The sequence below is a fragment of the Paracoccidioides lutzii genome, assembly GCF_000150705.2.
Source record: "Paracoccidioides lutzii Pb01 unplaced genomic scaffold supercont2.1, whole genome shotgun sequence".
Lineage (NCBI taxonomy): Eukaryota > Fungi > Ascomycota > Eurotiomycetes > Onygenales > Ajellomycetaceae > Paracoccidioides > Paracoccidioides lutzii.
In genome coordinates, this window is record NW_015440947.1 from 843,031 (window position 1) to 859,839 (window position 16,809).

The 16,809-nt window shown below is 45.2% G+C and overlaps 4 protein-coding genes across 4 annotated transcripts in view; 1 reads left to right on the plus strand and 3 right to left on the minus strand.

Annotated features, from left to right (window-relative positions):
* The window catches only part of PAAG_11072 (hypothetical protein), a gene marked incomplete at both ends in the record, with an annotated part of 3,181 nt that extends 1,637 nt beyond the window's left edge, over positions 1 to 1,544 (minus strand). The window contains 7 exons of the mRNA XM_015846780.1: positions 6 to 573; positions 643 to 906; positions 976 to 1,081; positions 1,152 to 1,198; positions 1,280 to 1,331; positions 1,406 to 1,424; positions 1,496 to 1,544. Of these exons, the coding sequence (XP_015703584.1) occupies positions 6 to 573; positions 643 to 906; positions 976 to 1,081; positions 1,152 to 1,198; positions 1,280 to 1,331; positions 1,406 to 1,424; positions 1,496 to 1,544 (1,105 nt within the window). The remainder of the gene's footprint in view (positions 1 to 5; positions 574 to 642; positions 907 to 975; positions 1,082 to 1,151; positions 1,199 to 1,279; positions 1,332 to 1,405; positions 1,425 to 1,495) is intronic.
* Positions 1,545 to 2,536: 992 nt separating this feature from the next.
* PAAG_00228 (hypothetical protein) lies at positions 2,537 to 7,063 on the minus strand (the record flags this gene model as incomplete). Its single annotated transcript, XM_002797643.1, has 1 exon — positions 2,537 to 7,063. One exon carries the CDS (start codon positions 7,061 to 7,063, stop codon positions 2,537 to 2,539), a length of 4,527 nt encoding a protein of 1,508 aa, XP_002797689.1.
* A 495-nt stretch (positions 7,064 to 7,558) lies between these two features.
* PAAG_00229 (hypothetical protein) lies at positions 7,559 to 9,607 on the plus strand (the record flags this gene model as incomplete). The annotated part of the gene is made up of 3 exons (XM_015843949.1): positions 7,559 to 7,749; positions 7,823 to 8,968; positions 9,049 to 9,607. The coding sequence occupies 3 exons, from the start codon at positions 7,559 to 7,561 to the stop codon at positions 9,605 to 9,607; spliced, it is 1,896 nt and encodes a 631-aa protein (XP_015700284.1).
* A 2,376-nt stretch (positions 9,608 to 11,983) lies between these two features.
* Positions 11,984 to 13,935, minus strand: PAAG_11073 (hypothetical protein; the record flags this gene model as incomplete). Its single annotated transcript, XM_015846781.1, has 5 exons — positions 11,984 to 12,022; positions 12,110 to 12,456; positions 12,488 to 13,359; positions 13,456 to 13,606; positions 13,776 to 13,935. The coding sequence occupies 5 exons, from the start codon at positions 13,933 to 13,935 to the stop codon at positions 11,984 to 11,986; spliced, it is 1,569 nt and encodes a 522-aa protein (XP_015703585.1).
* Between the last annotated feature and the right edge of the window lie 2,874 nt (positions 13,936 to 16,809).

Here is a 16,809-nt window from a genome sequence, read left to right on the forward strand (position 1 = left end):
TCGACCGGTCGTGGCGATGGCAAGAGGAGCTGTGTTGAGGACAAAACGAAGAAGTTGTGATTTGGCAGTGGACGGGTCACCAACCATCAAAATGTTAATGTCACCACGAAGATGAGTTCCATTGTCCAGATTCTTTTCCATGCCACCTAATAACATCAAGAGAATGGCCATCTTGATGTAATCATGACCATATATACTTGGTGCGAGAGACTGAGACAGGAGATCGAAGACGTTCTTCTTCTTCGCAAGTTTATTGATATTGCGGATATCAGTATCTGTTATGGTCGCTTGAGCAATCCCACCCCCTGATTTCGAGCTGAGTTGAATGATGTTGTTTGCTAGGATCACAGTGCGGAATGTAGAGCTGCTCGTGCTCGCATTTCGGTTTCCGAGAGACCTATGTATCCCGACCAATTGAATCCGGTCACCTGGTTTGGTTTTATCGACGAGATCATCGTCAAGTATGACATCAACACCGCGAGGGAGCTGCCCAGCCGGGGCACGTTCGGGCATTTCTTGTATCGATATTGTTTGATGGTCGCGATATATACAATATCCGTACTCGGTGATCAGCTATTAATCGAGTTAGCGAGAATAAATATATTCCCTCCACTAAGCTCAGGCAGGGGTTGAATTACATACCGGATTCCCTTCATCATCCTCCTGAGGGTAAACATTCAAATTCGTAGCCCCGCTGGCCGTCATGGTCTGATCCTGATACGTCCTCATCAAAAATTCCTCCTTTTTCTCACTGTAGTGAACACTTCTGATAATCTTCGGTCGGACGAGAGAACATTTCGTAACAATGCCTTCAAGGCTTATCAATCGGTTTAAGTGGGATGAACCCAATGTGCGAGGATTGCAAGCATATTCGCCGAAAGCGCCTACATAAGCACAGTAGTACATCTACACAATGTTCCCATAATCAGTATTTTTACATAACAAAGTCCCGGACTCTATATGTTTGTTACGTACCGTATCATTTGAAGTCTCCTTGGCCGATCGATTGGGCAATGTGCTGATAATTTCTTTCAACGCCGCATTGAAGGCTGCAGTGTAATCGTGGGGAGACGTAAAGAGACTAATCAATGAAGTGCTTAACGCTTAAGATCAAAGACGTGAAGATTGAAAATGGGGAGTAAATAACAAACCCATTAGCCAATTCTGCGCTGTGCGCTCTAATCTCATCTAAGCTGACCTATATTTGATGGCATCAACCAAGTCAGTCGAATGCCTTCGGACTTCAATGGACCACAATAAAGGTCCAGATATTCCATACTGTAAGTCTTCGCAATCCACGATTGAGCATCAAAACGATATCCGCTCGATAGCTGCAGCACTTGTTAGGAAAATCGTGTACTTTCTCATCAGTGCACTCTGTCACGGAGAAGTGGTATCCGCATACCTCCTCGCTCGAGGATCACCTAGATGGAACAAAAAAACGCAATTTAGACCATGACATAGAAAGTAATAAGATGGCAAGTATAGTACTCACTGGGATCGAGAAATTCAGCAGCGGCTCGGATGCGATCTTGGGGATCCATGGTGAATATGCGGGTGTGGGCAAGCCCACAGGCAACAGAGCACGGAGAAAGTCTTAATTCGACGGGCAATCACTAAAGAAAACCATAGATCCAAATGACAAGAATTGCTAATCTCTGTCTCAGCTCTTAGATATATCTATGGCAGTGGTTGGGGGTGTTTTTGGTGTGAGAATTTGTGGGGATGAAGGAGTTGAATTTTGCGACCAGCGACGCAAAAGAAAAAACGGTCTGGAGGTTTGAGGAGCGTGTTTACGCGTTACGCGTTTTGTGGTTGCTCAGCCAATCAGAGGGCCTTATTTCGCGTTCTGGCATTACGGTCATGTGATCTATCAATATTGCCTGATCGGGAAGACGGCAGAAAACCCCGGAAGGCGGCGACGGCTCTCCGCGTAAGTAAGTCATTTCGACTTTTACTTCAGCTTACTTCAGCTTTCTGGGAACAACGTAGAGAGAAACGGTTGTGGTCACATATGTAGAGTCTCAGGTCTGTGTCGGTGCTAAGTGCAGTGGAGAACACGCTTCTGGAACCCTGCTGGAGTCGTGGTGGCCAGGACAGGCTGCTATAGATACCTCCTCGTGGTGACCCTGGTTAAGCTCGCCTATGGTTTCTTGGAAGCCTTGTTCGGTGCTCCGTTAAATTTAACATATTAGAGCCAACGGGCTGGAGCAGGACGTTGGGTGCAATTCCCGACCGATCTTTACCATGTCTCCAAGTGGTACTGTCGTCATGTGCAACCCCCAAAGAACACACAAAAACAAAAGAATGGTTGTATATATACGTATGTATGCCTGAGGAGTGAAGTGGAAAAGGTAGAGAAGGTATACCCATGCACTATACCAGCGTAGATGACGGCAAAATACCTCTATAACATACATGGGAAAATGACATTAATAAAGGAAACAATAAAGAAATAATATAATACACAGCATCATATGCACAGACACATCCAAAGTCCAAAACCCAGCCAAAAGTTGTTCTCAACCCCTGTCACTCAAATATCCTGATGAGCCAGTTTGTAAATTTTCACCATCATATCCCGTATCTGATTCAGACGCGTTTTCGCATGGTGATGAAGGGCATAAGCCTCGCTGTCCCAATCACTGGCAAACTCCCCATCCACCCGTTCGGGCCGTGGAATCTTGTTCCGTATCCAATTAAGATCCTCCCGCCACTCTCGCAGCCCTCGCCACCGCTTACTCCGGTTCTTCTCATGGTACAGCTTCCAATCGACCCTCTCTTCCTCCTTCATATGCTTCCAGATCTGCAGCCTGCACCAGAACACCCATTCCTTCCGATACGGTTCCTTGAGGTCATACGCATCCTCTTCCAGACGTAGATAATGGAGAATAAGCGGTTCATCCCTTGCGTCTATCTTCTTGAGCCAGAGTCTCTTGTTGCGCGGGGGAATCCAGTCGTTCCAGCGACCGCTCTCAACTTTCCGCCGCCACTCGGCTTCCTCCTTGCGCCAGAGAATTCGCTCTTTGTGCACTTGTTCCCTCTCTGCCTCTAGCTCCTTCTGCGGCCTCTCGGGTAGCTCAAGGTGGCTGTGCTGGATTAGGTGGGATGTGTTGAAGAGCCCCAATTCTCGTAGGACTTGCCAATGTGCCGTTTCGCGGCCACCGCCATGTAAATGGGGTGGGATTCGTGGAGGTATGCCGTTCAAAAGTGGATTTTCTTCCAGGAATTGACGTCGTTGGGTTCGCCTTCTATATTCAAACTGCCTCCATTCAGCATCTTCTTCCAGGAGCGTTTTGATCATTTGCATGTCCGGTTCGGATTTCCTCGGCGCACCGTCGGGTAAGGGGATGAGGTCGTATGGAGATGGAACTGCAATACTGGTGTCTGCATCTTTCATCACTTCTTCCTGTCGAGAAATCTCGGACTTCAACTCCTCATGGTCGCGAAACCCAGGCTCCATAACTGGCTTTGCAGGACCTGAGTGCACTACCTGTTTAGCCTCATTTAAAATCTGTCCAAAACCACCCTGGGGGTCGTGTACATTCCCCATGGCAATCATAGTCATCGGGGCAGCTAACAGTATAGCGTTGACCTCCTCACCAGCATCCAATACCGAACGAGCCCTGGCATCAACCAAGGCAGCAGCGAGCCGAACAATAGTATCGTAGGATGGCTGCATGTGATCAGGTTCAAGCTTTGACCAAGCGTAACTTTCTTCGCTGCCCATATGGTCAGGTCGATGGGGGAAATAATAATTTCTGTCTTCCTGTAGAGCGAATGTGGAGGGGGTATGTTTGGGTCGCGCTGTCGATCTCGCTCTTACCTGCGCCCAGCCAGTGTAATTGGGGATAAACAACTTTTCAAAGAGGATAAAAGCGTTAAGTCTGTCTTCTTGCCGTGTAGAGACAGCAAGCAGTTCAATATAGTACGACCAATCGTGAGTGGTCAGGACGAAACCCGCCTTTTGAACTTCAGATATAACGACGGCGATTTTGGAGTGGAGATTTTGCTCTGCGTAGGATTTCATGAGGATAGAGAGACACTCGGAGAGAGAAAACCTCTGGGAAGTTGACATGGAGTGCGCCGAGATATGCTTATCAGTAATTCCGGCATTATTAAATATGACAGAGACTGTAACTGTTGATCCGAGTTTGGCTTGATCGAACGCCTGCCTCCAGAGCTTCTCGACCATCTCAAAATTTCTATCTCGAAGATGAAGCTCCATTTTGTTGGCTAACTGACTTAGAGAGACAAGCTTGGGATTATCGACAAGCTTGTTTTGCTTTCTTTTAAGCTTCTCAGCTAGTTCCTTGGGTCTGATGGTAGCGTCATAATTTCTGTAAGCTGAGATGAGTTCCTCGTAAAAAGCATAAGGAAACGCATCGCGGACCGCCTTCTTTTTGGATCCAGGTTGGGGGACTTTCGTAGCCCACTCTCTAATACTAAAATCCTTCATGATTGAATCGAGGAAATTTTCCGCATTCACCAGTCTAACTTCGTTGTTGTACCCAACGTAATACCCTTCTTCAATCAGTCTCTTGTCCATCAAAACTTTCCCCTTGAGAATCGACAATCTCGCGCTAAGGCTCAAATGCCCGAATCTCCTGACGATTTCTCTCTGGGTATATTCAATCATGTCCTCGTCTCCAACCAAGGCATAGCCGTACAGAAGAATAGCATAATGGAATTGTGTCACAGGAACTTGGCGACCGGCCTCCAGTCTTTGAATGAGCCGAATCGCATCGTCATGGTTTCCAGTGCGAACAAGCGCTAGAATCGTAGCAGCATAGGTCATTTCGTCAAATCTCACCCCTAACTTTCTCATGCGATCATGCACGGCTAACATTGAATCGATATCAGGAAGGAATGCATAGTGCCAAAGGATAACGTTCCACATCCGGGTAGTAAGACCAGGAGCCTTTAATTGCATCACCGAATCCGCGAATTTCTCAGCAGCGTCATACTTCCGATCTTTACACAGCGACTCAACTACCGGGTGAAGCATTGCCATGTGCAGCCGAACATTATACCTTCTAGCAAACTGCAAGAAGTACGTTACGGTTTCGACACTTTCATCCTTGGCAAACAGACCCATTAAAATACCCAAGGTATGGGAATCTGGTTTTAATCCCCTGTCCATCATTTCCTGAAGAGTTTTTAGTGCACCTGGCTTATCGCGAGATTTCGCATGGGCGGTGAGGAGGATATTCCAGCTAGTTATATCCGGGCTCAGCGAGAATTGGTTGGGCAGGCTTTCTAGCCGCTTTCGGGCTTGGAAAACCTTCCCAACCGCAGCATTAACGTGTATAAGAGGATTAACAAAATAGAGACTCTTCGGGTTGCCGTAGTGGTTCACGTAGGCCTTGAATAGATTATCCACTCTCCGGAAATCTCCCAGTCTGGAAAACGCCGTAAGTGCGATCCGATATGCCTCTTCTGACGGCTTTTCATAGAATAACCGAAACTCTCTGAGAAGCTGGTTAGTTGCTTCGGTGTTTTGTAGGACAGCCACTACTTTCAAAAGTCCAGCGAGAACTTTCTCAGGCGGCTTTGTGGTTTCCATTAACACACGAAAATGCCAATACACTTGGAGTGCACGAGTGGTCTTTAATTCAATATCCAGATATCGTAGCGTTGACAACGCCCAGAAGAAATGTTGGCTCTCGAGTAAACGGACGGATCGAAGGTTGTAGAACAGTAATAGAATTTGTTCAAGGGAAGTTTGTCTCAGAAGGGTTTTCCTCTTGACGATTAGATGAACTAGAAATTGCACCAATGGTGTAGCTTCCGACAGATCCAACTTTTGATCCCGTAACATATCAAGTAAGCCCAAAACTCTGTCCAGCAAGCTGCGCATATTCGCTAACTCATGGAATTTTATCTGTTTCAAAGGGAGGTCTTCGGGGAGATAAGGCTTAAGTGGCCAAAGTCGAAATGCATCTTTCCACTTCATCCGATCCACAAGCGCAGCCATGGCGATATCCCAGCACTTTTCTCCTTTTAATTCTGACACTGCTTCCTTACAAACATCCTTTACAAAGTCGACATTCTCCTCATCTTGAATCAAAGATCTAGTCACATGACCGTAATCTTCAACAGTCCGATGTTTAATATCGATTACTTCAAATGTCATTTTGGAACGAATGCGATCCAAAGGATCCCGGGAGTCGGAAAGATAGGCAAGGACGCGGGAGTGGTATTCTGGCTTCTGACTCTTGACTTCCTGATATAGCTTCCATACGGATCGATAATTCCGTGGAGATTCCCCCTTAAGATATCGATCAAGCCTGCCTAGAGTGCTAGGTTCCACCAATATTTTCCCATCCCGGCCAATCCGCGGTCGTCTTTTGGTCTCCTTCCCACGTGTGAGAATCGTGCGTAAGCTGTTTTTTCCCCTAGAATGTTCCAATCCCATCCGCTTCATCCGTTCCCGCGACATCGTCTCCCGCTGACGGCGATAAAAATTACAATATGCCAACCCGAACCTCACAAACGGCAATAAGGGGGATGCTCTCCGCTTAGGATAAACTATAGGCTTTGGGGAGCTTTGGTAGAGGTCATGGTATTGGAATGTCTCGTCACTATCGAGCTCGGATGGTCCCAGTTCCTCCAGTTCTTCATGATTCTGCTGCTCCTTGGTTTCGGCTTCTGGTGTTCTCTCTTCTTGATGCTGATGTTGTTGAGGCTCAGCAGTTTCAACAGAATTCGTCGAATAAGCCCTACCGACAATTTTCCTCCTATAATTGACGGAACCATTGATGATATGTGGGAGACAGGATCGCGCGAATACCTGAGTCTCTGGTGGGTAGAGGAATTCCAAATGGGTGGTTTGAAGGTAATTAATAGAAACGGAAGATGGCTCCGCAGCTGGTAAAAGTCTGCTGGGGGAGGGACGCAACGGTTGAAGGAATTCAAAGCTCCACAGGGGAGCTTCGATGAGAGCAGCGCCATGGTGCCAGAATTCCGGATGCAAAACTCGTCGGGTGCGAGCGTGGCGTTTGGAATGGCGGAAAAGAAATTCTCCTGCGGTTTCTAGACGCTGGGCAGCTCGTTCTAGCATCCCTCAAAACCAGAGGTGGGAATATGGGATGGTGGTTTAACGGTGGTTATAGATGTAAGGCATGTCGCAGGTCAAATTGCTCTAGGATGGTCGCTCGTAAGGGGAGCACAAAAAAGAACGAACGACAGTCAAGGATAATCATGAGAATTCGGACACCGTGCTACAAATCCAGTCCTCCTAGTCTGCAGGCGTATCTCTAAAAGTCTTGACTGCAGATAGCAAGGCAGTTCTGGCTGTTGTTCCCTTGTCGTCTGTTTCTTCTCTGTTTCTTCCCCTGGTGAGAGAACGAAATCATGTTTTTTTGCCAGGAGAAATGTTGGGTTTCGGCCCGCATGTTTCTCCGGCGCCGTGCACTAACTACTGCAAACAAGCGATAAATACTTCAACCTCACCAAACATCAACGTCCCTGCAACAACATCTAAGGAACTACACCAGAGTTAACGGCGGCGGATAAGGTATGCGGTGGTTGGTCTGGCATGCAATTAGCCGCAAGCATGGATATCACCGCCTTTGTCGTTAACCACAGAGAAGATGCGCTTCTGGCTGGGGATTACAACTCTTATAGAGCCCAGTTGTCCCGCAGATTGCACACTCTTAGGAAGAAGTTGGGACAGACAACCCCGCGGGGCAAAAAATACACTCCAAAACCTAGGATAACTGCAGAAGACATCTCCAAGGATGCCAAGTATGATTCTTCTATTTACGTTATATTCTAGATAAGGAATATCTTTAAAAAAATTATGCTAACAATGTGACAGCTATGCTTTTCTTCTTCTCCTCAGCGCAGATAGGGCTTGGGCTACCGCAATGCATATGAAGTCGACCCATTCCGCGGATCCATCCACCAAAGGTATCACCGGCTCTGCAAGGCGACATATAATCACTCGTTTGAATAAAGCGACTATCTATGCAAAGCAACTCGTCTCGGTACTTCAAGATCCGTCCATATATTCCGCATCGAATATTGACATCCTCGAGGCACGGGGGTATCTAGCCTCCCTCCTGGGTGCGCTGTGGATGGAAAAGAAAAGGTGGGATCTATGTCTAGAGCAATATTCACTTGCGAAAGTAATCTACGGCGCACTCAGTACCAAAGCGAAACGAGAAACATTTCGCGACCTGTTATCGACTACGATCGATCCAGGCCTACGATATGCGGCTTATCAGCTAAAATTTCCCCGGTCTGCCTCCCTGGAATCTATCGCGATTAAGAGCATGCCCTCAGACTCCAGAGTTCGGGATGAGGTGACGTCAATTGACCCAAATTGCCTGACAGAACTCGGTGCAGACAGCAAACGGACCACTACTGGTTCTGTTCAAGATATACCACAAACCATCACCTGGAGGTCTCGAACGGTCAACCTGGAAGATGCAGTCATATCGCAAGCGTTGGCCGCTGCGTCCGCCGCAGAATCTCAACTGTCATCCTGGTTGTCTAGCCCCGCGGGCCAATCTGCGTCACTAAGCGTGAAGGCAGCCCATTACGATAATGTGATAATTGCCAGTCAAGACGCGGTGGATGCGACGAAGACCGCTATCGATGAACTATCCGCTGAGGGGATCGATCAGGGAGACAAGCGCATGCAGGCGCTGCAAGTCACTCGGACGGCAGTGAATTATGCCCTCGTCGGCTGGCGGGTGGGTCGAAATCGGATCCTGTGTGGCATGGACGATGGCCTCAACTTTGAATTGGAGCAAGGTAAAAGCTCAGGGGGGAATAGGCATTCGGCAAAGGCGTGTGGGAAAGGTGTTGGGAGGCAACTGGCACGGTTACGCGAACGAACGACCTTGTACGATGCGATTTTGCAGAGTATGGATTTCATTCAGGAGTTACCTGGTGTAGCGGGTGATGCTAGCTTTATGGAGGAGCTTAGTGAGAAGCGCAGCTATTTCCATGCGCTCAGGTATTCCTTTTAAATCCCATTCATGAATATTGGAATTGATACATCTTTCCGATTCGCCCGCTAACCGTATGAAAACCCAGATGTCTAACAGTGGGCCGATCCCACGCCCTCCTCTCCAACTCCAAAAACGCCCTGGCCCTCTTTTCCCGCGCTTTAGATCTCGCATCCACCTCCCGCCCCACAACCCCAGACTCTTCCTCCCCTCAACAACACCAACAAAAGTTCACTCCTCCCCGCCTCGACATCTCCCCCCCCCAAGTCAACTCCCTCCTCACCCACCTCCGCTCCCTAGTCTGGCAATACCGCGGCATCGTCGAAATCGAATTCCTGACTTTAGAACCCAACAAGACCAACGAAGAAACCAACAACTCCTTCAAGCCACCCCTTATCGAACGACTGGATGAATATCCGTCCGCTGGCACCGTAGATCTATCCCAGTTGGTCACTTACCCGCCCAAGATGCAGCCGATACCGGTTAAACCGTTATTTCTGGATCTTGCGTGGAACTATATTGACTACCCACGGGCGACTGGACGGGGTGGCGATGGGACCGCTGTGGAAGCTGTAGTTGCGGGGCAGGTGCCAGTTCAGGCGGCGAAGGGAGAGGGGAGGAAAGGGTGGTTTGGGTTTGGGTGGTAATGGGAGCTTGAGATGTTCTGTGTTTCAAATTTTTTTTTTTTTTTTTTTTTTTTTTTTTTTTTTTTGGTGTGGTTCTGAGATGGGCTTTGTGGATAGACGGAATGCACATGACATGCCGTGAGATATATCTGTTAAGGCCGGGGATTACAAGTTGGGTTTTTTGAATATAATTTGTTGCGTTTCTTGCTATCGATATTCTTTGCCTTGTAATTCTATTTGTATGGAGTTTTCATATCATCTCTTGATTCTCGTAGGATTGCTATGTTACTCACCGGTTTGGCGTCTACGATTGATAAACCCCACGCACCTATTGCATTTTCCGCTGTTTTGGCTGACGGTTGGACCCAGAGTTCGGTTTTGATGATACCCTGGACAGGAAGCTACGGCGGCAGATTTGGACTCGAATTCGAGTCGCATATTAAAAGGCAAATGAAATAAAAATACAAGAGACAATTACGATTTCTCCTTCCTCTGCACCTCTTCTTTTTACATCGGTGTGTTAACGGCTTCGTCTTATGGTGACCCTCTGACTCGCATACGGAGTAGATGCTGTTATCCTCAATTTGAGAATTCCCAACTACGGTGGCCCGATCATTCAACTTTCATCATTGTGTCGCCTCTACAACTATTTTAAACGGCTGCCAGCTTGCATCATGCCACCCTTGGACCGCCATAGATACCAGTCCCCCAAGATATTTGAGGGAGCGGAAAGGGTGGGGGGGTGCGGGGGCGCGGGGGGTTAACTAGGTAGGCGAGGGCTTGGGATGAGACAGATCAGAGTGACCCTCAATACAATATCCCACAGCAAGAGGCTCTATTACGGTTGCACATCATCTCACTGATGTAGGCACACGTCGTCATCGACCCAAGATAGTATTTAGAGATAAATGACCCTTTCACATCATCTGTCATTCGACGAATGCCAAAAGAGTCCCTGACCCCTGACTCTGTCCCTTAACCCCTGTGTCTAAATCAGGTGAAGCCAAGGTCGACTCCTCCCATCCTCAAAGTCTCTGTAGACGACGCATCCATCTTCAACCTGTACCTCCGCACAATTTGCCAGTTCCTTCATCCGCTCTTTGCAATCTCCTGCTACGCGACTAGTGAATCCTAAAAAACCAATTTCCAAGGGAGGAGGAAAGGGATAAAAAAAAGGATCCATCTATTTATGCAAGGACCGGATTCATTCCATCTAACACTTTTCAAACAACAGAAAAAAAAAAAAAAAAAAAAAAAACACGAGGAGGAATTTTGATGAACTCTTTGACTGATCAATTAATGTATTAGTAAGATATAATATGCAAGTGTGTATGTGTACACATCTAGGTTTTGCTTTTTGCTTTCTTTTTTCTTTGACACTTTTGTTGACCGAAAACCTATCATGCGTGTCGTGCACGTATTGACAAGGTGAAGGTTGAAGAAGAAAGGGAGAAGGAAATTCAAGGGTAAAAGAAAAAGAAAGAAAAAAAAAGTGAGAAACGCAGAAATACTTGATGAAACAAAACCATTCAAATTACAACAAAAGAACATTTTATTGAGTAGAAAGTGGCACAGTACCATTGAAAAGCAAAAAACAAGATATGGCCATATGTCAGCATTGCTACGGTAACATGTCTTTTTCTTCAGGGAAACCCTTGAATCAAGGACTATGGGGCCTCAATTAAGAGAATTGAGAAAAGGAGAATGGGGGAAATGGGGGAAATGGGAAAATGACAAAAACAAATCATACAATACCATCTCGGACGTATAATGAGACGACGCGAGAACACCGGGGGCAAAAAGGGAAAATTAAAAAGAACATACAAAAATTCCGAGGGGAAAAAGGGAGGGATATTAGGTGACTTAGAGGGTTATTTTTCGTTGCAATGTGTCCCGACGATTAAACAAAGAGTCGGGGGCTTGGGGGCAAAGAAGCTGATCGTCATCCTTTGTCAGACAGCGACGAACGATGGACGACATTATATGTCATACGATAATCATCGCACTAGCAATTCAAAGTATTCTTAGCCCAGCGAAGCCCCCGATACACTATGGTTGACAAAGGTGTTGATCAGTGATCGGGAGCACGACCGTGCATCTAACACGTCGGTCAGTCCGGGCTCTCTTTGCGCTACTCACCAGTAGCGGTTGAGGCACATGTTGGATGTATGGCCGATCCAGATCGGCCTAGGCCCGTTCCGGTAAGACGTGTGGGGATATAACGGTATAGGACCGTACATCCAACCAAATGTGAGAAAAAATGGAAGAGTAAATATGATTAAAACGTGAATTGAGGCACATATCCTATATTCCCTTTATGTATTGTGGGAGTTTCTTGTTTCATTTCATTCGTGGAACAAAAAGGGTTCGTTGAGTTGAGCCGAAGGCGAAAACGACTCATTCAGATCGTGGGCGGAAAACGAGGTGGCAATCATCCTATTTTGATACTTGTTAGTCGCTACATATTCCTGAGGAATTGAGGTTGAACTAAGGTAAGTAGGGAGGTACATGAACAATACGTACCATCGGGAAAATAGTCGCAAACACTTTAACATCCTCCGATACAGGCGTGGTATGATGCTCCCAATCCAGCAGCATACTCGCCTTCCCGATCATCATCATTAGATTCAGCTGCGCATACGTCTGGCCAAGACAGTAATGCGGGCCCGTGCCAAAGACAAGGAAGTTCTTGGCTGCTTTGTCTGCATCGCCCGTGATCCATCGGTCCGGGTTAAACGTGTCGGGATCCGGATATGCCTCCGGGTCGTGCGTGGCGGGCCAGATAGAGGGGACAATCATGGAACCCTTAGGCAGCGTGTAGGTGGGTGAGACGGGGAAATCCTTCTTGACCAAATACGGCACCAAGATTACTGGGGGACGGTAGCGGAGAGTTTCTCGCACGACGGCGCGGGTGTAGGTCATTTGATCTAGCATATTCATGCTGATGGGGCATGTTGCGATCGCCGCCACAGACGCTCAGGGTTTCCTCACGAATCTTGTCAAGAACCTCAGGTCTATCGGCGGTCAGTTGGAAGAGCCAGGTTGAGGCGCTGCTGGTGGCGTCTTGGGAGGCGAAGAGGAAGGTGAAGAGGGTCTGGGCAATTTCGTAATCGCTGAAGTCGCGGAGGATATGACTTGGCTTTTCTGATGGGTCGACTTTGATGCCTTGGGCGATCTTGGCGCGGTATGCGGCGGAATCCAGCATGGTTTTAACCCATGCGTCCATGATGCAGGTGATCTCTCCACCGGCAGCCATGCGAACTTTACTTTTGGCAGCGCACTTTTTGAACTCGTTCAGGACCATATCTGCGGACTTCTTTCCATACCATGTCTTGGTGAATGGGATAATAATGGGAAAGTTGACCAGTTCGAGAGCCGCAGTGATCAGGTAGTAGTCATCCGCGATGAGCTTGACGGCCTCGTCGGACATGTAGTGTCCAACAAAAGTGCGACAAGACAGAGCAGTCATCAATTCGCGCAAGTGCGGCATCCACGGCTCAGCCTTGAAATTGTTCTGGGCGGATCTTTCCACAAAGAACTTGTAATACCTGTTATACACGTCATTCAGCTGAGGCATGTAGCTGGTCAGGGCAGGCCGAGCAAAAAGGCCGTTCAAACCCTTTCGATATGCAACGTGGTCCTTGCCGTCCAAAAAGACCCAGTTGTCCTTGCCCAAAAGCTTATGAGCCACATCAACGACGCAGGGCTTGACATATGCTGGAGAATTGAAGACCTTGCGGGCCGTATCACGGGACGAAGCGATGACAACAAATCTAATCAAGCAATGAAAGGAGATTCAGGTGAGCAAATTGATATTTTCATTTTCCGTTTTGCGAGGAAAAAGGGGAAACGAAACTGGATATTCATACTTGTGGAAAACCGAGACGCAACTCAGGTCACCGCTTTCCCATTTTGCCTTGTACACGAGGAATTTAGGGTTCACAGAGTCGAGGAATGGGCCCATGAAAGGGATTTTGAACATGGGACCAACAATTGGTCCTTTGAGCCAGATATATTTTACTGTTGGGAAATATTAGCGACCGACAAGGCAAGCATCACAAAAAACGAAACCAATTACAGTAAAAATGCATTTTTAATCTTGTTCATTTTCTTTTTTCTCATTGGCAAAATAATTGAAAACAAAGAGGAAATAGCTTTCAGGAATGATTAAATGATTATCATATCATACCTTGATCATAAGCCACGAGCATCAGGAAGAGGGTGAATATGATCGACCATGTGGACATGCCGTTGTAGATGGATATGAGCAAAGCAACGGGATTCCGAGCTGAGGAAGCCAGCCCGGCATCTGCCAGGGGCGAGGCAAACGTCCCATTGACATCCGCCATGGAGATAGATGGGGGGGGGGGGGGAGTGTGCGTCACGGAGTCTGTTACCACGGATGTGGGATGTGTTGAGTCGATGGTAGGGTGTAGAGAATTGCGTTATATAAAGGGTTTTTTTTTTTTTTTCCGTTGGGAAGAGGGACCTCAAAAGAGCCAGTGACAATCTCTGGTTGCCGCAACAACACATCCAATTGGGGGAATTGAATGATAGAAACCCGGAGGGGCGACTGGGAAAGAGGCGGGGGAGAGGTGGAGGGGGTTGCGAGAAAGTGAAGAAAGGGGTTTTGGAGAGATGAAGGTTTTGAGGTTTGACGTTGTTGAGGTTCGAGGAAAGACGAAAAAGAAAGAGACAAGACCTAAACCAAAATTGCCGGGCCTTGCCGCATCGGGACAGGGATCTAGCTGACTCGTCGCGGGGAATCTCACCCAGGCCGAGTACCAAGATTACCAAGATTTCCCGCATTCCCAGTGGTGGACAACACATTTTGCAACACATTAATATGCGTGCGTAATTTATGGCCGGGTCAGCGGAGGCCGGCTGCCCTGAACGAGACTAGCGTCCGCCTTCACCGGTTTGCTTACAGGGGCAGAACGTTAGCAGCGGTACGATATAGTGCTGACTGTCGTGTTTGCGACACCATCTCCGCTAGGTGCATAACCTCGACCCGGGAGTTAGAATTGTTGCGAGCTAAAAAACCGCTTCTTTTTCCAGATCTATGCTAGAGTTCAGGAGCTTTGGGTCGAAAAGGTGCTTGGAAGGAGATCGGGATCCAAGGCATCTGCTATTTGTCATAGTGTCAACTAGTGTCAACTGGATAGTTGAACTATCCCGTGGGAATTTTGTTCTCTGCTGCCTACCCTCAAAATCAAGCTCATCCAAGCCTCCCCCTGGTCGGGTCCTAGGCTCGCAACACAAGGATGGAGGTGCTCTTCAGGAATACGGAATAGATACAACTGTACAGAGTAATTAGGGCCCACAACCAATGTGTGCCGTGGGGAAAGAGGGAACAAATGACAGAAGCAGAAGAACCCAGTTCGCATCTCTACAGGAATTAGTTATCAACACTCTGTACTCAACCCTCTTCAGATGCTCTTCACACCCTCCCAAAATTATAGTTAATCATCAATTTTAGTCCCTGGCCCAAGAGCTCGAACCCTGACCCTGGTGCGTTGGTACCTTGCGCCAATACATTTCCCGCTCTGCAGCCTGGGTTGTACCTGGGTGCCTGCATACGAATATTCATTCCCCTGCCCCAGCAAACGGCGTGATTCGGTAACATTGTCTCCGAAACTCCCAATGAAACCACGCCGAAGGTTTTTCCGGGCGAAATTTACGCCCCAATTACCCAAACCCAGGTCAGCTGATCTGCAAGTTTGGGCCTGGTCCGTATTCTGTCGGGCGGCACGGAGAGCAGTTGCCGGCTTATCATAAAGACTGTTTATATAAAAGATAAATATTTATTTCGTTTGTATAACCTGGTTGACTAGTTGACGAAATTCCCACAGGAGAGTTGAACACAGAATGCTTATCTTCAACTTTCTACTTTAGCATGTATGGATGCCGTTAGTTTATATAGCAATAATAAAAGAAAATCTATTGAGAAAGAGTAGAGAATTGAAATAGTTAAAATTTTAATATTAATTTTAATAATTAAATTATAAATAAAATATTTATTAAGATATTTATTTTTACTAGAATTTATTTTTTTTTTAATAAATACAATAATTATAATATTTAAAATTTAGTTATAGTTATATAAAATTTATTTTTATTATTATAATAATTATTTTATTAAATATAAATTAATAAAATACATTTAAAATAATTATATAAATGAATAAAAAATTAAATATTTTACAAAATAAAATTTTAAAATTTTTTAAAAGTCAATATAGATATAATATATAATATATATAATATTTTATTTAATAAAGATTAAATGTTATTAATTTATTTTATAAATTATTTAATTTTAAAATTAATAAATAATAATAAATTAATTAATTATTGTTACACACTTGTAATATGAATTAAAGTTGATTCACTCCACCCTGAAGGTTGATCTGCTCCAATCCCCCAATCATTATATATTCAGCTGCTCGTTCATTTCACATTCTAATTCCCAGTTTAGTATTCTCGTCGCAGCTGCCTAGTTAGATAGATGAATTGAAGTTTTTATTTTGTTTATCTGAACTCTAAATGAAGCCATGACAAAGAGAAAAAAAATAAAAATAAAAATAAAAATAAAGATAAATACACAGTTTTATACAGATCAGACTGAAAGAAAATAATTAAAAAGTTTTTAATTATGAAAAATTATCACTTAAATATAAGTTTATTGTAATAAAAAATTTAAATAAATATTTATTATATTTAATTCTTTAAAATAAAACTTTGAAATTATAATATACATAAAAATTATTAATAAAATAGTATTTTAATAATAAAAATTCTAAAAATTTTCATAATGGAAATTAATTAATTAATTAATTAATTAATTTTAATTAACTTTATTATATATGAAATTAATATTTATTTATTTCAACTACTTAGATTTAATAATAGTTATATTATTAATTAAAATTTTAGATTAATTAACTAATCTTTAAACTTTTTGATTCATCATTTTAATAACATAGTTCTGTTGAATCAGATAATCTGAATCTCTAGTTAATTATCAACTTTATTAATGAATAGTAAAAGCATAAACATAAATAAATACATATGAATGATGCCAGCGTAAGCAGGCCGCCTGCTGGTCCCGTGATCTCGGATCATTTCAACACGTAGTTCGACACGTAGCCTAGATCAATGCAACAACAGCGTTCTTCATCCAACAAATGATATGTGATATTATTTATTGGTTAATAGTTGGG